The sequence below is a fragment of the Lagopus leucura genome, unplaced genomic scaffold, assembly GCF_019238085.1.
Source record: "Lagopus leucura isolate 7727_CA_CO unplaced genomic scaffold, USGS_WTPT01 Super-Scaffold_100017, whole genome shotgun sequence".
Classification (NCBI taxonomy): domain Eukaryota; kingdom Metazoa; phylum Chordata; class Aves; order Galliformes; family Phasianidae; genus Lagopus; species Lagopus leucura.
This window is the reverse complement of record NW_024962271.1, coordinates 2,265,165-2,288,678: the sequence shown is the minus strand read 5'-3', so window position 1 is coordinate 2,288,678 and position 23,514 is coordinate 2,265,165. Positions and strand designations below refer to the sequence as shown.

At 42.5% G+C, this 23,514-nt stretch overlaps 1 protein-coding gene across 4 annotated transcripts; it reads left to right on the top strand.

Annotated features, from left to right (window-relative positions):
• The first annotated feature begins 685 nt into the window (after positions 1-685).
• ATMIN (ATM interactor) lies at positions 686-14,727 on the top strand. Of its 4 annotated transcripts, none has more exons than XR_006180195.1 (6): positions 686-856; positions 5,363-5,488; positions 6,609-6,808; positions 7,777-9,747; positions 11,560-11,597; positions 13,991-14,727. XR_006180195.1 is itself a non-coding variant. In XM_042877146.1 (4 exons), exons 1-4 carry the CDS (start codon positions 827-829, stop codon positions 9,605-9,607), a joined length of 2,187 nt encoding a protein of 728 aa, XP_042733080.1. In that variant the 5' UTR covers positions 686-826; the 3' UTR covers positions 9,608-10,876. The 4 variants fall into 4 exon arrangements, 1 of the variants encoding a protein (XP_042733080.1); XR_006180194.1 differs by having other exon boundaries at positions 12,336-14,727; XR_006180193.1 differs by having other exon boundaries at positions 11,560-14,727.
• The last annotated feature ends 8,787 nt before the right edge of the window (positions 14,728-23,514 follow it).

Genomic DNA, 23,514 nt, shown 5'->3' with positions numbered 1-23,514 from the left:
GTGAGGTGCTGGAAGAGCTGCCCAGAGAGGTTGTGGATGCCCCATCCCTGGAGGTGTGCAGGCCAGGTTGGATGGGGCCCTGGGCAGCCTGGTCTGGTATTAAATGGGGAGGTTGGTGGTCCTGCATGTGGCAGGGGGTTGGAGATTCATGATCCTTGAGGTCCCTTCCAATCCTGTGATTCTGTGACTATCTGCTTAATGACAGATTTTTTTTTTCAGTCCTTCCACCTGCGACTTCAGTGTCAGTGTTGCCAAGCGCTGAACTGGGGGTCTGAAACAAGCCCAGGTTTGGTGCAGATGCTGCAGTCTGTACACGTGAAGGATTGGCCATTTGTTCCTCACACTGCACCCTAGGAATCGGTGCCACCAAACTTCTAGTAGGCATTTCAGTCTGTGCTGCGCTTTTCCTGACGTGCTCTCCCAAATCGAGGGAGGGATTTATTGTAAAGCTTCAAAATTCTGCATCACAGTTAAATACGGGCATTAGAGGGAAAACAGGCTCGGCGGTGATCACCAGGACGCGGCCGTAAGCGCCCTCCTCACACCGCTGACGCGTAACTCGAGCTGCGCCGCGGGCGCTCCGTGACCAACCGGCCGTTCCCCGCCCCTCTTTCCCGCCCCCGGAAGCGGGGCGCGAGCACCTGACAGCAACATGGCGGCGGCGGGGCGGCGCGGCGGGGCCGTGGGGCAGCCAACCGCGGGGGACCCGCCGCCCGCCCGCGAGCTGGTGCGGCCCTCGGTGACGGAGCTGTCCCAAGTGAGGACCAACATCCTGTGCACCGTGCCCGGCTGCGGCAAGGTGCTGCCCAACAGCCCGGCTCTCAACATGCACCTCAGCAAGGCCCACCGGCTCCAGGTACCGCCCGGCTCCGGTGATGGCCGCCGGTACCCGCGGGGCTGCTGGGGGAGCGGGTATCGCGGGGCGTCTCGGTAGATCCCCCCGAAGAAGCGTGCCCGGGTTCATGTGTAAATGCATCGGTGTGCGCGCAGGTCGGGCGGACTGTGGAGGATTGCACCGCAGCAGTGTGCGGGGTGTTACCCGTTACGTGCCGCTGTGCTGGCAGTTCAAAGTTCGGGACTCGGTTTCTGTTATTCCCTTCGGGGTATCGGTTGTTTTTCCATGGCTTGGGAGGTGCACCCGCAGCATGGGCAGCGGCTGGCAGAGTGTGCAGGCCGTGCCCTGCCTCTGCTGGGTCATCCGTCTGCTTTACTTGTCGGTAATACCGGTGAGCGACAACACGAGAAGCTGTGGGTGCCATTTTGGAGAGAGGCACTCATTGCCACGGCACTACGGAGAAAATGCAGCGAGTGTGGGGAGGAGGGTGGGTGACTGAGGGTGGCCTGACAGCAAGTTGCGCTTATTTTTCTCCGAGTCCCCGTGCAGGGGGTGTGGGGGTGAATGCCACTCCTGGAGAACTATGAGCACGGCATTCCTGGCTGCATTGGGAAGAAGCAGCTACAGAGGGTGAACAATTAACTGTTGTTTACAGAAATAGCAAAGGAAGGAATAGACAGCGCGTTTCAGCCCATCATTTGTGAGGAGGAGGAAATGATCTCGAGGATACTTGCTGTGAATCTCAGCATTACAAGTCCTATCTGAAAACAGTGAAAAGTAAAAAAAACTGAATAGAAATGCAATACGCACCAACTTTTGTCTTGATATGTATTATGCCTTGCATACATGTATTTATGGGTAGAGGTACAAGAGAAGTTTAAAGTGGGCCTTCAGGCTCAGCAGACAGTTTTGAACTGGGTCTGAGTGTTTGCAGCAGCCCCCTGATGCTGTGAGGGCAGCAGCAGTGTGTTTCAGAGTTAAGGTGAGTGAGGAAGTGCTTCTGTCTGAGCTGGCTTCTTAGTGCCCTGTGTAACTGTAATGTGTTTCATGTGCCTTTCTGTTAAATCTAGCTTGGGGAGGTACTGAAACATACAGTTTGAGGTTGCATACAGCTTCCCAGAAACATCTGGCTTATTCCAGTGTTGTCATTGAGAGAGAATATTACCACGGCTTAAGGGAGATCAAATTTTCCATGTTGTCTTTCAGGTAAAACATATTCAGTGTTATGCGTGTCTTCAGTCTGCATCTTGAAAGGGAGAATAAGAGTACTAAAGTAAAATATAAGTTTGTTACTCTGTGTCTCCAGAGGGGGATGGAGTTAAACTAATACAGGAATTTTTCCCTTTAAGAGAGATTTGATTCCCAAGACAAAAATCATAGAATCAACCTCAGTGGAAAAGGACCACAGTGATCATTTAGTGTCAACCCCCTGCTATGTGCAGAGTCACCAACCACCAGACCAGGCTGCCCAGAGCCACATTCAGCCTGGCCTTGAATGCCTCCAGGGGTGGGGCATCCACAGCCTCCTTGGGCAGAAAAATAGTTTAGTAGACTGCATTTGTCAGCAAAACATGAAGAATTATTGAAAGTAAAGTTGAAAGCTTAGCAAATGAGAGAGTAAGGAGGTACTGGGGAATGTAGTAATTCTGAAAAGAAGGGAGGCTGGCATGGTTAATTTGCATTAATAAAAGTAGTACAGCAGGATCTTTTGATGACAAAAACAATGAGGCGTTGTCACTGTGGAAGGTATTTATGTAGAAAGCAAGATGAGCCTGTAAAAACAGAGTTACATGCAGTAGTGTTATTATTCTTTTGTGAACCTGTAACAGAAAATTGATCAGTCTTGGTTTGTAACAGAAGTAGTTGAGATGGGAAACACTTGTGAAACTTGTTTGTTCGCAGATGTAACTGATAGAGTAGTGCTGTTGTGGGAAGGACAGGCATGGAATATTGCAGAAAGATATTGGCTTTCTGTGGCAGGGTAAGAATCTGATTCAAATAAGGTGAAACACCAAAGATGCGTGGAATCTTCGACAACTTTAAATGGCAGGTGTGTCTGATGAAGGGAAATTAAAAAAAAATGGGCTTGTTTGGCCTACCAGAGAAGAAATGGTGAAATGTTAATTTCTAGCTGTTTGTTTTCTGGCTTCTTGGCTTAACTGAGCCAATGAAAACATGAGAACAGTGACATTTAATTTAGAAACTGGCACTTAATATATTAGGCTTAGAAACTTTTGAATGCTTCTGTCTTTTGTCTGTGTTATTTTATGGGGAGAAGAGGAAGACTTCTATGTAGTTTAAAAATGAATCTAGAGGAATTAATGTGAAGGAGAGGATTCAGTGGATTCCTGTGATAACAAGGAGACTGCCATCAGTGCTGCACTGCAGTGTGCAGCTTGCCCTCCGGGTAGGTGACCCAATGCAAATGTTACACTTAGTTCTTATATAGTTCTTATGCTAAAGCAAAGTGGGCTTATTTCTCAGTGCTATCATCTCCTACTTTCAGGAATGTTGTGAATGCTTGCCTGTAGTCTACTGTAAGGTGCCGTTTTAGGTTAATCCAGCAGACAGAATAAACCTGCTTCAGGGAAGCCAGACGTCACAAAGTTCACCTTGGCTAAATCTGTAGCACAGACTGCTGCTGCCTGCTCCTCCTTGCTGTTGGTACAAGTCCCAAGTGTTAGTGTTCCTTGCAGTGCAACTGGCTGTGCTGTGAGGTGTTAGTGCAACAAATGCCTCCACTAAAGCTGTCAGTAGGCATTGCAGAAATGCGGGGAATAAAATCAGTTGTACAAAGAAAGGACTTGTGAGAATGCCTGAAATGTGTGCGATTAACCATGTAGAGCCAGGAGGGCTTTGAAGAAAGTCAAAACAAGGATAGTGTCTGGTTGGGGCTACTGGTATGCATACGGAATCTCTCAACTTGTCACAACAGATCTGTTGTGATCTGCACCTGGAAAATCTGTGTTCCAGCTGTTGCGTCGTCTTACTTATGTTTATGTGTTTTGATAACACTTGGCATTATTCCACATCTTAGTGCTGAAGTCATTTCTAAAATCTGGCTGTGGTATACCTGCTGAGTGCCTGAACATATTTCCCTGTCATTTATTGGATTGCAATGTTAAATGTAGCATGCTTTGAATAAATAACTCAAACTGCTGCTTACTAAGCCTGCCGATTTCATCTGCACTTGGAGAGAACAAATACAGCTTTGATTAAAGGGATAAATGTTATTCCTCCCAAAGGCTTGAAGACTTGCATCTAGTGAAATTGTTTCTGGAAAAATTTGGAGTTAAAGAGTGTAATGGCAGGCAAACGGGCTGTAACAACCAGATTTCACAGTGGTTATTCAGCAGAGATAAAACAGGTCTGCTATTGAATAGCTTGTCCATGGGAAAGGCTGATGCACAACCAGGAAGTTGCTTGAAGTGCTACAGCGTTACAAGAAAACTCCCCCTTGACAGAATTATTCTGGTAGTGGGGATTTAGTGTGAGAAATGACAGCTGTTTACTTCACCTGAGCCTATTGCACTTTGTGAGTCCTGCATATGGTCTGACCTGTGCAAACATGACAGGCTGGAGTTCTGCCCAAAGAAAGCAGCTGGGGAGTCAGTCACTGCCATGGCTTCCACATCTCACCACTTCTGCTTCCTTCTACTCTTATCATACTGAGGAAAATCAGGTACAGATCTCAAACAAGGTCTGTGCTGGTAATTCCTGTCTGAGCAAAGAACCTGGAGAAACCACTGCAGGCTGCTGTAATTGGCTCTGGGTCGGCCTCCTGCTCATGGTGTAAGGAGACTCCCAGGTAACCAGAGCATCAGCTTTTGCTCGTAATTTGCTTTTAACTTTTTGGTAATACAGTCGTTTGGTATTTCCACAAAGACTCCTTTGGTTAGGTTATACATGTGTCTTGACTGGTTTCTGTGGCTGTGTTTTCAGTAGCAATAGGTTCTCTGTTGTTGAATAATTTGGATGTTCCCGTCAGTGTGTCCCTTTTATAGGTATTTCTGTGGTTGTCTTTGAGCCACTTAATGTTTCTTTCTTTCGTTGTGTGTGTGTGATAATTCTTGTGAGGTTCGTGGTATATTTTTATTGTGTTTTTATATGTATCGTACTATTGGAATGCACAGGTAAATTCATGTTTGGAGTTCCAGAACTGACATACCAGCTGTCAGTTTTGTAGGCTGGACGAATTTTGGTTTATAACTTCATTTCCTGGCTCAAATAATATAATAGATGGGTGTATCTTGCAGCCTTGAGCAAATATCTTGGAGGAGGTAGGTAGTACAGTACCAGTACTTCATGGAGCTTGTTATGATTTCACTCAGTAATTTTGATGAATTTGCAAGATAGTATCCATAGAGGTGGAAAATTCCATTAGAACTTCCCATATGCTTGGTGAAGTGCTTTCAACTCGTTGAGGTGTGTAAAATAATTGAGCCAAAGTTGAGGTGTATTCTGAATGCTGCCTTTAATTACAAACCTGTAGAACTGTTGTCAGCTTCTCAATTTATTGTTTTTTAGGATGGAAAGTTTAATGCACCGATAAGGAAGGGTTTGAAAACTCCACAGAAATTCTACTGCTGTCCTATTGAAGGCTGCCCCAGAGGACCAAACAGACCATTTTCCCAATTTTCTCTTGTAAAACAGGTATTCCTTTTTCCTACAGATCAATATCATACCAGTTTGTTCCAGGCCATCTTTACTCTACATACTATGTGTATGTTTGGTGGCCCTGCTAGGCAGGGGGGTTGGAACTACATGATCCTTGGGGTCCCTTCCAACCCGGGTGATTCTGTGATTCTGTGATACTCTAGAGTGTGTGCTTTCTCATTCAGATAGGAGCAAGTCCTCAGCATGTATACAGGGCTTGGAGTTACATGTGCAGAAGCTCCATGTGGGCATATGGTTGGTGAATTTGCATCAGAGGACTTGAAGCTTTTGATGAGGCAGATGGTGGTATGTTCTGCTAAAATTGACAGCTGCTCTCCGCAAATTAGTAAGGCTGACAAAGATCAGAGAGGGGAAAAAATCAGCAGCAAACAATGAAAGTTCGAAATGCAGCAGAGGCTTTTAAAATGCTTTTTCCAGTGGTCAAGGTTTAACATTTTTTTTGTTTTACTATCAAAATACATTTGCTTACAAGACATCTGATTAAGAAAACACGTAAAATGTATTTCTTTGTGAAAAATCAAAAAACATACTTCTGTTGGTCAGCTGTGGAAGCCTGGACCATAGGAGATGAATGCTGCATAAATGCCATAGATGAGAAGCAACAGTTCTTCTGGTGCTCTGCAGTTGTCCTGTTTGACTTGATACTGTTTGCTCAGTAGTAGATTGTCAAGAGGATCTACATGTTGCAGCATAGACTCTTTGGCAAGATTAACCTCTAGCCAGTAAGACAAGAACAATAAGAAAATTCATATTTTATCAGGACACATAAATTGGTACTGCATTTTGAAGTGGTGGAAGCTGCTGATACAGAGCTAACATGATCAGGAGCCTCCCAGTACTTCATTCTCGTAGCTTGGAGAGCTGAACATAGCATGAACTTTGTGTACACACAAAGTATGTGCAAATAAAGTCTCATTAGTTGTTATATTCCACTTCTTGCCTGCCATCTTGGGCAGCCTTTACTACTGAGACATTTCAAAAGACTTTAATCCTGCTTCTCAGTGCTGTTTAACAACTGAAGAAAAATATACAAATATTGTTTCCCTAAAAGTGACTTAGCTGAAGGCTAATGTTTACTTTTCATTGTGTATTGTAGCACTTTATGAAGATGCACGCTGAAAAGAAGCACAAATGTGACAAATGTAGTAACTCCTATGGTACGGAATGGTATTTGAAGCGGCATATAGAGGACTGTGGCAAGACTTTCCGGTGTACTTGTGGGTGTCCCTATGCCAGCAGACCAGCTTTACTGTCTCATATTTACAGAACTGGACATGAAATTCCTGCGGAACACAGGTAAAATTGAAGCAATTAAGTACTGCTGCTTGTATGCTACCCTGAGTCCTCTGTCCCCCATGTACCGGCTTTCTGTCTTCTTTCTGTTGACAGTGTTTGAGCTTAGCTGAGATTGTTTTAGCTATAAAGCAATTTGCCATTTCTTTGTTCTGTTGCTCTTAGCAGTTTCTGTTTTGTTTCAGGCAAGGACAGTTGTCTAATCAATACCATCAGTTTTCCCTGTATGTAAACCAAAAAGTTCCATCAGCAAGTTACTGATGACACTTTGCTGCATGGCATAAATGTTTGTGGTTCTTGTTGGAACTGCTTTTACAGTTCTGTGGAAGTAGAGATGATTTGGAAGTGCTTACAGCTGTAATGGTGGTGTGCAATGCAATTGAGTTTTTCTTGTATAGCCTAGTCAACTTTGCTACTGTAAGTGGATTTATTTTTTTTAATGCATGTTTTGATTGATAGTTGTTTTCAGGTGTACCTGTGTTTCATAAAGGGCAATCTGTTTCCTGAGGCATACCCTATCTTCCTTGGAGGTTCAGCTGCAGCAAAATTATTGCTCCTTTACACAAAAATTAATTGTGTCCTCATTTTCTGTGAGAGACCTTTACCTGACAGCAATTTCATAAACCCCTCTTGTCAATGCTCAGTCTGAGCTAGCATCAAAATCACAGCATAACTGCCTTCAGATCAGTGTTTAACATCTAAAGGGGAGAAAGCCTCTGAGTCTCAATCTCCACTTAGAACATAGATCTTCATAAAAGCAGAAACTTTTTTTTTTTTTTTTTAATGGGAGAGCAAGACATGAAGTTTTACAAAACAGAAGTTCATGGAGATCTTTTTTATTTTGATCAGGATTAGTCCTATACAGCCTCATCTGGGACTTGAGTTAATATTTGCAATGCAGTGGCTCAAAAAATGGAAGGCAGATGTATTGTGCTTGAAGGGAACATAAATTATTGATCTCATATTCACAGGGATCCTCCTAGTAAGAAAAGGAAAATGGAAACCTCTGTACATAATCAGCAGTTGTCAGAGAAAGCAAATAAAGCATTCATGGATACACACAGTAATAACCCTGGGACTCAGGAGCTGGAATCATCTGAAGTGAAACTAGTGGCATCTTTTGAAGGTTCCTGCAATTCTAACTTCACAAAGCAAGTGCACCCAAAATGTACACCGAAGATGCTTTTGCCAAAGCCCAAGGTGGCTTTGGTTAAACTTCCAGTGATGCAGCTTGCTCACTTGCCTGTGTATGTATCTGCAGCAGATTCTTCTGTCAAGCCTGTTGTAGTGGCTGTTGATAATCAAGGTTCAGTTGTAAGTACTGTTCATTTATTGCCTCAATCTGTGGGAATTCTGATTCCAGCACTGGAGGCGGAAACACTTGTATTTAAAGATACTATGCCAGTTTCAAAAGTGACAAACTCTGGTGATAACGAAGCAGTAAGTACTGGTGTACAAGTTAACTTGGATAAGGTTGCATCAAATAGCCCAGGACAAGAGCTGGGGAATGTTTGTCACAAGAATAAAATTTCTTCAATAAATGTACAGACTGACTTATCTTATATTTCTCCAAATTTTGTACCAGCTGCAGCCTGGACTCCCGATTCTTCTGTATCTTCTTGTTCTCAGACAGATCTGTCGTTTAGTTCACAGGTTTCATTACCCATCAGCGTACAGACACAGACATTACTGCCTGCTTCCAAACTGACTTCGTCCATAGCTGCTCAGACTGATGATTTTAGTCAGGCTTGTTTTCCAACGTGTGGCATTTCTAGAGAGACTCAAACCAGTAGGCCGCAGGATTCTATCGATGGACGAGTGCAAATGGACCAGGCTGTAATGTGCAGTGACATCTTTGAAAATGTTCATTCATCATATAATGGTTCTACTCAAATTGAACTTCCAGAAAATAACTTAATGGCTACAAATATAGATCAAACCTTGCTGCAGAGGAGTAATTGCAAGAGCCTCAATCAAGACACAGTGAAGTCTGAATCTCTTATTGGCTTCAGTAGCCAGGCTAATATACTTCCACCTCAAAATACGATGGATAATCAAACTCAGACAATGGACTTGCTAAGTGATCTGGAAAATATCTTTTCAGGAAACATGTCTGGCCAGACACTGGATAATCGTGGCCTTTTGTCTGAGACTAGTTCTAATGCTGACACGCATCTGCCATCTGGTTCATCACAGAGCACTGGAATAGACTTTGACATTGAAGAGTTCTTTTCAGCGTCCAATATCCAAACTCAGACTGAAGAGAGTGAGCTTGGTACCCTACCCTCCGAGCCAGTTTTGGAGTCACTAGATATTGAAACTCAAACTGATTTCTTATTCTCAGATAGTGCCACTCAATCATACAGCTGCAGAGGAAATTCTAACTTCTTAGGTTTGGAGATGTTTGATACACAGACACAAACAGACTTGAATTTCTTTTTGGACAGCAATACCCATCTGCCTTTAGGAAGTATTCTGAAGCAGTCTAGTTTCTCCATGAGCACTGACTCCTCAGATACAGAAACCCAGACAGAAGTATATCCTGCCACTAAAAACATACCCAACCAGAGCATAGAAAGCAAAGTCCAGCTCAGTAGTGCTGAAACACAGACTATGGATAGCTGCTTTGAGAATCTTGGGAATTTATTCCTTACCAGCAACGAGACACAGACAGCAATGGATGACTTTCTTCTGGCTGACTTAGCCTGGAATACAATGGAGTCCCAGTTCAGTTCAGTAGAGACGCAGACCTGTGAAGAGCTGTGCTCCTTGTTTCAGAGCTCTGACAAGCCCAGTCATTGAGTACTGTGTGACAGAACTGTTTCCTGTGGTTTGAAATTAAGTTATTGGGGTGGGAGAGATGCATCGACCAAGTAACCCATTTCGCATTGTTGAATGTAGTTACTGTGTGCGGTTGGCCTAAAAGACTTTTCATGCTGAAGGTACTAAATTGAAAATGTAACTTCAACATAAGTTATCTGTGCATAAAGGGGAGGGGGGGCATAACATGCTAATGTACATTTGAACCTTAAAAAAACAGTTTGTGGTGCCTATGTTTTTTGCTCAATCTTCTTTACAAACTGCTTCATTTAAACTGAAGAACCTTTTGAAAGTGTCCCATGTGTATCTATTTCTGGCTTATGTATGGGGTTCCACTGTGCTAGACCAAAACCTGGCCTGTCCAATTCAGATGCTTCCCTGAATTGCAGGGGAGGATTCTCTTAGTGTAAGCTACTTCTGCTTACTTTTTTTGGTAGCTTGTATTTTTCATCTGGTGTGAACATAATAAGCCGTACTGTCTTTTCCTTTATGCCTTCACAGCTCTTTCTCCTGTTCAGAACATTGCAACTTAAACACCCGTCCAGCAGCCATAGATACATGTAGACTTGAATTACGGAGCGCTGATGGTTTCTACAGAACATGTAGAAAACAGTAGTTGTTCTTCCCAGGTGCTACTGATGCCCTTTGAAGGGTAGAAAAAGAGCTTAGAATACATGATCAGTTGGAAAATTGTTCCAATGTCCTTTTAGCCCGTGTCATGAATGGGACTAAAGTAATGTAAAGTCTTCAGAAGGGATTTGCTTGAATTATTTCAGACTGTAAGACACAAATGTTACAATGTTTGTGCCTCAGAAACTGGGATGGTTTGTTTTCTCTGAAAGTCCTCTATTTCCTATGAAGATGTAAGTTGGGAAATGTCACAATGGTTTATATTTCCACTACCTAAACAAAAACCATCAAGGATGAGAAACTGAATTCTGTGAAATACTTCTTTTCCTGTACTTGGATTTATGCTTCCAGAACTGAAGCAAACTCACCTGCATACAACAGAGCTGGGAGATGTGCTCCCAAAAACCCTTCAGAAAAGATGTATTTTACTTTTGCACATTGGTCAGGAGCAGGTGGTTCCTGTAGCTTTTGGAAAGTTTTCTGAGTGTAATCAAAAACTTGGACTGATCTGTCAAAGAGAAACATGTGACCTCTTGGATTTTTGTATGTTTATTTTACCCTTCGTACTGTGCTTGTAGCAGATGTATTCACATGGAAAAAACAAAGCCAGTTGTGAATGTATGCTGGAATTTGGCCTTAACTGATTCTTATCTTCTTGTAATGCCTGCAGAAATGTAGGCCTCTGGTTTTGTCCTGGACGGGTTTTAGTTTCTATTACATTAATTGAAAAATGGAACATCTTTATGTCATGTTCCTGGGCTTTACTTGTCTGTTGTTGGAGGTACTGGCTGTGTGTTTGCTAGGCGTCCCACCACTAACGGCTGTCCAAGCTGCAGTTCTTGAAGACTTGCTATGCTTTGTGCACAGCTTCATATCTTCAGCTCAAGGATGTGGGAGTACAGTCACAGTTACTCACCCAACACAGCTGGCTTGTTTTCTTGAAAATGAGCAATACCTTTTGATTTTATCTTGCCGCTCTTTAAATTGCCATACTGAAGTCAACACAGTGACCTGATAAGTATCAGAGTCCTGCACTGGTGGCGTATGTCCTTCATTTTGGATATATTAAATATTTTTGTGAAAACGCAAAGGCTGCAATCAGGCTGTTTTAGTTGCTGAATCCCACAGTAAAGCTACTGAAAACTGGTCCAAAATATCATTAGTCAATATTGCTTATTCTTAAAAATGAAACAATTGATTTTAAATGGGTAATGGACTATTTTGACCATTGTTTTCAAAATAAACTTCACTGAGAGCTATTTCTTGGTAGTACTAAAATGATACTTATCTCCCTTTTTCTGCAGTTTGACTCTGATTTGATTTTCAAGGCTCTGACTCTATTGTAAGTATTGGTCAGTAGTGACTTACTATTTTGCTCATTCTCTCCTCTGTGTCCTCCACTGCCATTTGAGCTGCTATATGAAAAGTAACATCAGGTTGTCCACAACCTTTCAGCACAGACTTTTATCTGGAAGTGATACTAATACTACTTGTGCTTGCTCTTTGCATTTCCTGCTTAATTAAGTTACGCTGCCATTGCTGGCTCTTGATCTGGATGTCTGTGTAAATACTATTCTAAAACTGAATTAGTAGTTTAATTAGTCTAATTAGTGGTAGACCTGTGTGTTTCTTTTGTATTTAAGAAGAAAGTCTGAGATATGCCACTGTCTTTTAACCGCTGCTTCAGCAAGTCCAGTATTTTGTCTCTGGGAAAGATAGTGCTCCACTAACCTGTAGAGTCTGACAAATTGCTGTGGTTGGTCAGGCTATTTCCAAATTCTTCATGGTCCATCAGACGATGTCAGAAAAAAAAACCAAACACCTTCCTCCTGCATTTAGTTTACTGTAATTTCAATCTTGCTGAGACTACAGCGTTCTGCTAAGAACTGGTCAGGAAAGGTGAATTTGTTAGCTATGCTATCCAATTTGTTTTAAACAATTTCAAAATATCAGTGTCTTAGTTTTCTTCAGATAGCTGAGGATAATCATAAGTCACAGTTATCTTTGCAGAATTTAGTTTTGTGCTGTTTAAGAAGAATACAGTTGTGTGTACATTAAGTTCCGTGCTTGAATTCTTCAGTGCAGCTTCTCTGGAAAGAAGAAAAGATCAATTTTACATCTGTGTTTGGTCAACTGATGGCTGTAATCCCCCACTGGCTGTTAGTGTGCGTGAGTGGGCAAAACTGAACAGATGTACATGAAACTTTTGGCTTCTGGGAGAGCACTGACTGTTAGAAAAGTTAACTGTGTTCCAAGAAAACGTAGGACACACATTCTAAGAAAAGCACAAAACAGCCTCAGAAAAAGAGAAAAAAAATAGAGTTCTGTCTTAAATCATGTCTTGTTGCCTTACATGTTTGTTTGTGTGAGAGTAAATAGAGTTTCTTCTATTTTTTGGAGTTAGGCTTGTGTCCGTTTCCACTACCGTGGCTGTAAATGCTTGTTTCTGCTTTGGGAAAGGAGGGAGTCCTCCTCTGGCTCTTAAAGGCAGCCTAAGAGATCTTGCTAGTTTAAAGTATTAATGCTCCAGAATCTAGCTATGTGAAGCTGTTTGTGTCTAGAAACTTCTCCCTTCCAAAGGATGTGAAATCTTAAGGAAAAAGATGTGTGCAGCTATTTAACTTTAAAAGCTGTAAAAAAACCTCCAGTTTTAAACAGTTCAGGGTCTGTAACTTAATGCATGTAACTAACAATCCTTTCCATATTTTATTTCAAGACTCACTTTCACATCTTTTCTCAATTGAAAGAAAGCAAAAGGTTAAATTTCCTTGTTAGCCATATACCTTGAGAGTGTAGAGGCAACAGAACAAAGAAAGGTGACTGCCTTCCACTGTTTTAAGTCTTTATCCTGGTAGCACACCCTCACGTGCTGAGACAGATGCAAACTGATCTTTCTGTGTGACTGGGTAAGAGATGTAGGCATTGGCAGGATTGGGATCTTAGGGTCTTCAGGGCTTTTTGGTTGTTTGATTTTGACTTTTTTTTTAATAACCTTTCAAATGTGGGATAAGTAAGATCAGTAGAACCATACTGAATCAATGTAAGGTGCTAAACTTGCAAAATGTTACTGAAATGACAACTCAGAGGTGAACCAAACTTACTTGCCTTTATTATCAGTTTGCACAGCTTCCTTTTGGCTACTTTTGACATTTTTCTTTCTTTCTTTTTTTTACCATCATCTCAATGTACAATTTACAGTTCCAAATACATTCACACCAAAATATTTCTAATGTTGTGAGCTTTTTCATTCCTGTTTGGTTGAAGGTGCTGCTATGCTTGTGTTCAAAATAGATCTACTGTGAACAGACCTCCGTAACAATTCCACTTGAACACTATGAGGATAGGGTTGTTGAACAGCAAGCTGCTTCAATGCATGGTGCAAACGTGCATCTTCTGTTCCTTTTGTTGCGGTGGGTCTTGATTTGATTTGTTGTTTCTTTCTGTGGTTCATGTGAATCAAAATGGGTGCTAAAAGGATTTACTGGTTAGAGCACGACTGCATTTTCTTGTTTAAAGTGCCATTGCTGTGCAGTGAACAGCATCAAGGAACTACATTGTTCAGTTCTGCGTTGCCATGCAGTCAGGTTGATGTGTGTCTTCATGTGTGTGACTCTTCCTCTTTACTGAAAACGTCATCAGACAGCCTGAAACAGTGGAAATCTCTGACTGAGCTGCAGATCTCTAGTTAAAAGAAGTCCTTCACTTCTGATTCTTTCTCATGTGCTGGTTTTTCAGGAGTATCTTCAACGTAACTAGCAGTGGAATATGATGGGTGGCTTGTGATGAAGTAAGCCCTGCTGTAGCCATTTCACAGTGAGGAATGCTTTACATGCATGCTTCAGGCACTTGCAGAGCTAGATTGACAGTACTCTATTTTACAGATATTTGCGAGTGCATTTATGGTAAAAATAAAGCTAGGTATGAAAGTAGCCATATTTTTTTTCAACTTACAGAATTCAAAACCTGATATTGATCTAGTTTAAACTTGTAACTATTTAGAATGATGAGTAATGCATCTCATGGTTGAGCCTTTCCCAAAGCATGTGTGAGTTAATAAAGCTGAGAAATGTCCTGAAAATATTCTCATCACTGGTGGGCTCTAGCAGGCAAATCTGGTTTTCAAAGGTTGTTCATGTTTGATTCTTGCTATTTAAGCCAATAAACTTGCAATAAGCAGAGAAGAGCAAGTATTTGTTTCTGATACCTGTTTTACGAGTGACAGTCCCAAAGAAGGAATGTTGTCCTAACAATTGTGAAACATTTAAGTATATCAATGCATGCAGCAAAAAAACAAAAAACAAAAAAAACTGTGCCAAAATACTGATTCATATTTCCTTATGTTGGAAACTGAACTGTTACACGGAGCTACTAGTAAATTATTCACACAAGTATTGAAACCTTGTGTTCACAGATGAAGCACTTCTTTAGTCCTGTAAATTATACATATTTTGGAATAAAGTGAATTTCAATCAGTTTTTGCCTTTTGTTTTCTGCTGTGATCTTCTGTAGAGGCATGAGCAGGGCATACAGTGCCTGTTAGTAAGTACCACCCATTGCTCTGCAACATCTTATCTTTGGAAAGCCAGCTCTCTTTTGAATTGGTAGTTTTTGTGACTTACAGCAATCTTACAATGTCAGTCCTTCATCTCCAGAGGCAGGAAAAACTTAAGTTTTCCTGTGTTTTTCTACTTCTCAATGAATCCTGGGAACTTAAAACATACAACACAAATGTAATCAGAAGATGCTGTATTTTTATGAATCTGAAACAACCATCAGGGAGGTTCTTTCCTTTAAGTGAGCCTTTGCTTAGAGTTTTTGTGCCAAGTTGGGTGTATACAGCTTGGGCTGGATTCTTTTGACCAGCAGCATTTGGGCTGGAGGAGTGGTGCTCATCTCAGACTTAATGTGTGCAAAATTCAATCTGCCTTTAATCATCTTGTACACACGAGGAGCACCTCTGCAGCAGTTTCTGCTCCTTGGTAAGTCTTTTTTTCCACAAGAGGCTCTTGGGCCAGGAGGATTACTTGGTGCTTTTCAGCACTCTTACCTAAACCTGTAATTTTCAAGAGTCCTAAGCAGAAATTAACTATGTTCTGATGATTAGCTTTCAGAATATCCTACAATAAAATTACAGTCCTTTTTATTAGCTTATATTATTTTGCTATATATTTTAATGCATAGAGTAACTTTTAATACCATTAAAATTTAAAAAGCTAGACTAGATGGAGTAGGAGCGTGGATGATAGTTGTCCCTTTCCCCTCCTGGATAAGCCCTGTGCTTAGTAATAATGATCCAAACCTTTTCTGTTATTTGGAAAATACAGAATGCTGATTTCTGCTCTTATATATCTTGTGAACTCGCATATTAGTTCAGAGAAGATGAATGAGCACACACTGTGTGATGGAAAGCTCAGCTGTACCATTGCAGTGGCTGCAGTCACTACTGAAACACTCTGTGGTGTTCCATGCTGCTGCTTTCAGTGCTATTACGTGCTGAGGTCACTATTTGCACAATGCAGCTTTCAGTTGTAGTGGTAGCAAAGGATGGAAGGTATTTCCTGGAGGCTGAATGCATTTCTCTTTAGAGCATTTAAAGTTATCTTTGAAAGAATCAGATGCATAAGGCACTGACTGTCCTTGCTGAAGTTACAGGCTATTCCTGTTGCAGGAATGAGACGCTGGTGAGTTTAGTGGTGTTATTTCAGGCTTATTATTCAGACGGAGCAGATCTGCCCTACAGACAGCAGTCAGACACTTCAAACAGACCATTCTTGTGAAGCTTTCGAAGATGTCGAGATGGTCTGGAAGGCAGGACAGACTCTTAAGCCTGAAAGGAAGATTATGGCTGTTCAGAAATCAGGGAAGCTCCACCCATTTTTTAAATGCTTTCTTGTTTGGTGTTGATGAGAATTTACTGTTATTCCTTCCGCTGGTGGTAAAAGCACTGCTGATCAGTTTGCATGTAGATTCTGAGTTTCCTTTGCCTCAAGAAATTGTATCTGCGCAAGCTGACTGCATTCCATCAAAACAACTGAAGGGAGAGGCAAGTTTTCTTTCTGGCTCCAGGATTTGATATGTCCTGTGGAATTGGTCCTTGAGAGGTTTGGACATATAAATAAAGTGTTGATTTAACTTTCAGGTGTTGTCTCATGTTGTCTCATTGTATTCTTACACTTATCAGCAGTTCTTTCTTTTTTTTTGTTTTGTTTTTTAGTGCCTTGAATACAGGAAACCCTTCCAGCTGATCTAGCAATTAAGTTTGTTTCCTTTCCCTGGACAGGACTGGCTTTATTCCTGAGAGAATCTGATTGTAAACAAGAAGCTGCTGTTTCCTGTGGCAGATGAACCCAATGTCTTCAAGGTCACATAACTTAATTAGGCCTTATCACGTGCTGTGAATTTATGTTCTAAGCCTTTACTTGGCAGCCTTTCTGGGTGCCTTCTGTTACTTTCCTCCCTCCTTTCTTGGCAAATTCTTACATTTATTTTGTTATCCCTTTCTTTCAAGTCTTGTGTGAAGGAAGCACAAAGGAAGGTTTGCTTCAGTAAACTAGAAATGTTCCCCTCCTGGAAACAGTGTTTCTTGCAGCGGACTTGCTGGAAACTAAATTGTAATCAGTTTTTAATTGATTTCCTGTTAACTTGGTTGACTGGGCCGAGTCTCCAAGCTACCACTGCCATGCTTACAGAAGGCATGTCAGTAGCAATTCTGCTCACCAGTATTTTGGGAGTGCTTGGTTCATACCTGATAGCATCTCTGTGCAACCTTTTACGTATGAAACAACAGTAGAGCTATGTTAGTTATTTGTGGGCTCTTCCAACAATAAAAAAATCACCCGTACCCTAAGCAAGTGCAATCATAATCTCAACATAGATCTTCGTTCTATACAAGAGAAAGAGCTTAAAGATTTTTCTATGTCCTCTGTATTTTCTGGCTGTGACTTACATCCATTTTCACACATGCTTATGAATCAAATTATAGTAAGAACTCCTAATCTGTGAGATACTTGACTGTTTCAGAGATTTCAGCAAAATAGTCTTATTTGGCGAGGAACTGGAAAACAGGGAAATATGTATTTTAATTTCAATGTTTAACCTTTTTTTTTAACCTTTTTTCTGTTGTCTTGAATTTATTAGCCATCTGCAGAGCAACTTGCAATCACTATAATGAACGTGTTTTTTACTGTGTTAACGCCATTTATTTTTCATTTTTTCTCACTGAAATAGTAATGTTTTCTGTTCTCTGAATGGGAGACTGTTATTTTTCCTTCCAGGCTATGCTACTAATGTTATTCATTTCATAGATGCATACATGTTTGAATTTTCTACATAGTGAAAAAGAGAGGACTTGACAAGTGTAAATGGAGCACAGCACAAGAAAGGATACTGCCTATAGGGAAGTGAGAGGGATGGGGACGAAGAAAGGAAGAGAATGGCTTGTTGGAGGATGTCTCTGTTCTGTCAGAATGGGTAACTGTGGCACTGTGACTGAACAGCAGGGAGGACAAGAGCTACTGCTAAAAAATTCCTTACATGTTTCCTGGAAATTAAACAGGAAATTAACAGGGAGAAAAGTCCCAGGATAACTGCTCAGGATCTTCTTGCAGGAGTGTGAGCTCTGTATGGCTTGAGAAGAATTGTGGTAGTTCATGAATTGCTGCGTTTCCCCTCATTTTTCATTCATGATGTCGGCTCCCTTTTTATCCTTCTGCTCTGTTCACTTAGCATCATGGCTACGGGAAGCAGTATCAACTGAAGTACCACTGAGCACCTTCGGAGAGATAATGCCTCTTTTATTCTTCCAAGAGGGGTCTGAAGTGTCCTTGGGAGTGGCATCTTTCACAGGTGGAAGTATTTGTGAAGATTTTGAAGTCAAGTATTCCAAGTCATGTGGATCAAGCACATCAAGTGCCTGGGGTTTTATTGCTTCATGTATTGTTCAGAGCTCCTCAGTTCCACATACAGTTGGCTTTTATTGACAGGCTCTTTTCACCTTGCTAGGTTTGAACAGAGTGCACCCTTTTTGTTCCATATTACTGTTTTAATGCCATGTGTTGTAGAACAGCAATTAGACTTGGTAGAATGGATCGACATCTCTTCCTGAAGTGGTATCACTGGTGGTGGCATCTACACTTAATTTGTTTTCTGGTTTCAACTAATGTTTTGTGGTCTTGGCTTCTTGATCTGCACTTCTGTCAATAGGTGGCAACATGTCTGAGCAGAACAGGAGCACTTGTCTAAGTGTCTAAGCAGGTGTCTACTTGTCCTACGTGTCTAAGCAGCACTTGGAAGTTTCGTTTGACTTAAAGTTTGACTTGCTTTTGCAACTGAAAGCAGGCGAGTGGATTGGTTCTATCCCAGCCGTGCACCTGGTCATAGAGAAAGGATAAATCTAAGGCAGTCCAGAGCACTGCAAGGAGAAAAATGTAGAGGAAATAGTCTTTGCTGATGCAAATGAGCATTCCTGCTATTTGAGTTTTCTTCTAAGAACAAAATAACATGCAGATGTCATTCCTATCCAGTTACCTCGTGTTCTGAAAGAGCTCTGAACTGAAAAATAGAGCAGAGAGTATCACAACATTTCCATGTGGATTTTCAGTTTTATGCTGAGCTGGAACAGGCTCTCTGACCTCTGACGTGTTTATTTGTGACAGGTCAACACTGCTCTCTGAGGGGTCATACAACTTCTCCTCACTGTGTGTAAAACTGATTAGCAACCACACCTCCATGAAATTGTTTCAAAGAGGAAAAAAATGTTATTTCCCATCCAGCTCTGCAAAAGGCGGGAAGCTTCCCCAGGGATGAGGGGGGCATGGCTGAGCTTCCCCTTCCCTGCATTCCCCCAGTGCCAGGGGCTGGCAGTGGGCCTGGAGGGCAGTGAGCCTGAGGAGTGCTTCTGACAATTGACGGAACCCACGCCTCTGTGTGAGGAAAGGAGGCAGTGCTGGCCTGGAACAGGAGGGATGGGAGGTGGGGGAAAGTTGTTGACAGCACCTGAAGGAAGCAGAGAGCATGAAGAGTATTAAGAATAGGAAGAGAATTGTGTATCTGAAAAAATGGATCTGAAATGACCAGATAGGAAATGAAAGAAAAACTGTGAGGGGGATGGAGAAAACATAGTGAGATCTTACAGTGAATTGTGCAGTGTAAGGAATCATCTCTCACAGTGGATCACTGCCTGACCAACTGATAATAAATTGGAAAAATACAGGAAATGGAAATGAATCATGTGATGAATGTATTTTAGTTTCTAAAATCATGAGCGAGCACTACTGGTCCTGTGCCTCCTTCACAGCATGGCACCAGGATGGAACCGCAAGTACTCCTACCAGGAGATGGGATTCACAGGCATCCCAAAGTGCGTTCACTCCCTTTGTCCAGGACAAGCCATGTTACAGGCTGCAGGAATCCCACCTTACCAGCTGCCACTTTGTGCTGGAAACAAGCAATCAGGTTGGATATTAGGAAAAATTCTTCTCCAAAAGATTGGTCGGGAGCTGGAACAGCTCAGGGAGGTGGTGGAGTCACCCAAGAAGGGTTTGCACTGAAGTGTGGCACTGAAGGACATGGCTTAGTGAGAAATAATGGTGGTAGGTAAATGATTGGATTGAGTGATCTTGGAGGTCTTTTCCAACCTTGGTGATTCTGTGAATCCTTTTAAAAAGAACACAGCTACTTCTATGAGAAAAAAATACTACAAATGAATGGTGTTTTTCACTTCCAAAGAACAAGATAGGTCTCTTATTCATTTATTTATTTGTTTGTTTGTTTATTTATTGCTTTTCCACTGCAGTCTTAACTGGGGCTTTTTTTAGCTCCCACACTTTCCCAAAGCCTTAAAGCCAATCACAGAGTCTGGAGGGGTGGTTAACGCTTAGCTAATAAAATTGCGTAGAGCTCCATCAGGGCACACAGAAGGCAGATTCACAAGGTCACGAACTGAAGTAAACTCTTACAACTCCATTTTCTTATTATCATAGGTTTCTTTGGATCCTGATATTTAAAGTAATATATATATATGTGTGTATATTTAAATCCAAACTTCCCAACTGCAGAGTAACCCTCCAAGCTGTCACCTCTCTGTTCATCAGAACATGCAGTCCCTTGGAAATCATTCACTAACCCCTCAAATCAAACATCCTGGATAAACTCTTGTGCATCGTACAGCTTACATCTTCAGAGATAATGACCACATGTCCTGGTTAGGTGAGGGTAATAATTGAATGAGAGCAGAAGCCAACCTTTTGAATGCACGCATTGAGTCACTGCTTCATCTCAAAAGCTGATGTAATCATAATGCTCTTCATCTTTACATCCATTTTCTCTCTCCACAATTCTCATTGCTATAAATAAACCTGTTTTGGAAAGTTGAAGCAGATATGTGACAATGGCCACTTTGGATAAGCCCCAGCACACAGACACTCCTCTCCCTGTTAATGGTTCCTTCATAGTTCTGCTCAGTGCTCCCCAGCACCAGCATCTGCTTTCTCCTAGATTACCTGGAGTCGGGACAACAGCCAAATGCAGCAGAAGAGAGCTCAGTTCATTGCCCTCTGTGATTTGGATCAGTTCTGCCTTTTTTTCTCTGAATTGTTTAAATGATAATAAAATAGAGGACTGAATGGCAAGATGAGAAGCTGGAAGCTTTCAGGCATTGGGCTGACTTGAAATGCAGTCTGGCACTGTAGAAGTGTCAGGGCCAGGCAATGCCAGGCAGCAGAGCAGAGGCTGTCTTCAGCTGCTTGTATCAGCTGGAAGGTCTGCAGAAAGTGAGTAGGACAGCGTTATTAGGAGAACATTTTTTTCTATGATTGCACCCCTTAAATGTGCAAAAGGATGCCAACAGTGCCAGACTGATTGCCATTTCCTATGCCTAATATAATATAAAACCTTTTGGTTCTCTTACAGTATAATAGAGCAACACTGTGTAGCTCCAGCATTTACATGACAACTGGTCTACTCCTGCTGGAACTTTCAAAACTGTCTCATCATAAAAGTACTATTTTCCTGCGGAAAGATGATAGCTGAAGGGGCTGAAGCTACAGCAGAACTAATCTCGTTCCCACTCACAGAGGAGCCTTGGCTAACATCCCTGTCATAACGCGCTGTAAAACAGCAGACAGATTCAACTTTTAAACGTACATGTTTGTAACACAGAGGGGGTGGTGTATGGCTACCACTGCATATATTAAGGCACAGTTTCTGTTCATGCTGTAGCACTTGCTCACTTCTAAGAGTTCAAGCGTGGTGCACAAATATTTACAGCAGGCAAAGCTGAAATCATTTCCTGTTAGAAATGAAGGTGTCTGCTCCTTCCTGTTACAAACCCATAGCAGCACAAGGCCATTGGAGAAGCTGTCTGTGCACATCTGGTAAATTTCAGTGCCCAGCAAAGACAAGGCTGAGATGTTTGTGAGAAGCTGAGGTGTGTGAGGGAAACTGCAGGTGAAAACCTGAGCACCTGTAGGATTAGCTGCTACACTGAGCTTTTCATTATTTAAGTCTCATTTAATTCCCAATTTTCAGAAGCCTTTAAAAAGCCTTCTTTCAGCTTTACTCCACAAGGATTGTCTCTGAAATTATTTATAGTGGCCATGCATTTATTTTCTTTCTACTCCTTCCTTTGCAAAAAAAGAGATGGCAAAAGTTACAAGTAGGTTTCAGCTGATGATGGCAAGAGCTGAACTCAACCCAAATTTCTGAGCAGCTCATGGTATGGCTCTGTTTATAGGGCTGCCCCTCTGCAGCTCACACTGCTTTGACCTGACCAGTCCAAAGCTGAACACGTTGGGTTTTTGCTTTCTTATCATGGAACTTTATTTTTTTTCCTGGCTTTACTAACTTTGGGGAATGGACGTTTTTCAGCTTTGTCACACAAGCTCTGTAGCTTACAGTCATCAGTCCAGAAAGGACTTGTTTCTTTCCTTCCTTTTTCATGAAATATTACTAGAATTTTGTGAAGCAAACGAGAGACACGAAAAAGCCAAAAAGCAGAAGTATGACACAAGCTTATGCTAAGTAGTGAAGCAACTAAAATTACCAGAAGGGGGAAGTTGAACATCCCCACTGTGTGAAATGCAGCAGAAGCTAAATGAGCCCAAGCAGCTTTGTCGGCACTACACCACAAAGACAAAACTGAACACCTTTCCTGTACAGCTTTCAGCCACTGCAGCTTATTAGTTATCATAGTCTCACCATCGTTTAAAAATACAAAGACTTTACATATTCGTGTAATACACGAAGTTCTGTTTAGTGGTTTTAAACTGAAATTAACGTTAGCCACCAATAATAATAACAATAATGGTGTCAAATTTAACACTGCAAGGCATAATTTTTCCTTGCTTATGTGTCTCTAAGGAGATTTGGAATCCATTGGAAATAACCTGGCAATTATTTTCACGCTTCCTAAGAAAGGGATTGAAGCTGATATTCCCGATGCGAGCCAACACTGAGCTGTGCCCCGTGTTCTGGCGGCTGTTCGGTTCCGTCAGGTTCGCTGCTCCCACCGTTACCCTCATCGCCGGTCACAGAGCCGCGGGCGGAATGACGAAGGTGGAAAAGCTCAGGAGTTAAGCGAGAATTACACGTCCGCACAGTTCAGGCTCAGCCTCTGGCAGGATCACTGTTTTTAATGCAATTTACTAATTAAAAACGAGCACCAGATTACGGAAAGAAGGGAGCGAGGCGGCTCTGCCGGGCGGTATTTCAGCTCCGCGCAGCGCTGCGCCGCTCCGTTTCTCATCGCCTGCCATTCATTGGAGCGCCGGCCGGCCGTCATCGCACCAAACCCCGCGCCTCGCACCCTTCGTGCCGTGACGGCGGCTGCTCTGCGCTGCGGCACGGCCGGGCGCGTCCGTTTCCCTCAGCAGATGCACCGTAACCGCATTATCGCGGATTAGTTGGATTTCTTCCTTTAAATGTGCACTGCGAGAACCGAGCTGCCAGCCAGCTGTTTCTTATCGGCCCCTTTAATCTGCCCGAGCCCGGCTCCGCTCCTTCCTTTCGCAGCTATTTCTGGCACCGTTCGGCGGAGCACGGCGCCGCGAGATGCACCTCCGCGCCTCCGCCGGGGAATCCCTGCTTGTGCCGCCTCCTCCTCCTCCCCCTGGCTGAACTCCTCGAGGAAAGACCCAGAAGGCGGCGGCGCGGTGCTGGAAGTAGGGCAGCGGCGGGGCGGGATGATTCGGGGCGCGCCCCTGCCCGGCTCCGCCGCAGCGCCGCACGGCCCGCGGGGCAGAGCGGCACCGGCCGCGGGAGAA

Excerpts from the sequence above, each read along its gene's own strand:
- ATMIN (XM_042877146.1), top strand. The coding sequence starts at position 827 with ATGCACCTCAGCAAGGCCCACCGGCTCCAG. Across the intron at positions 857-5,362 it reads GCAAGGCCCACCGGCTCCAG|GATGGAAAGTTTAATGCACC; the intron begins GTACCGCCCGGC and ends ATTGTTTTTTAG. Across the intron at positions 5,489-6,608 it reads AATTTTCTCTTGTAAAACAG|CACTTTATGAAGATGCACGC; the intron begins GTATTCCTTTTT and ends TGTGTATTGTAG.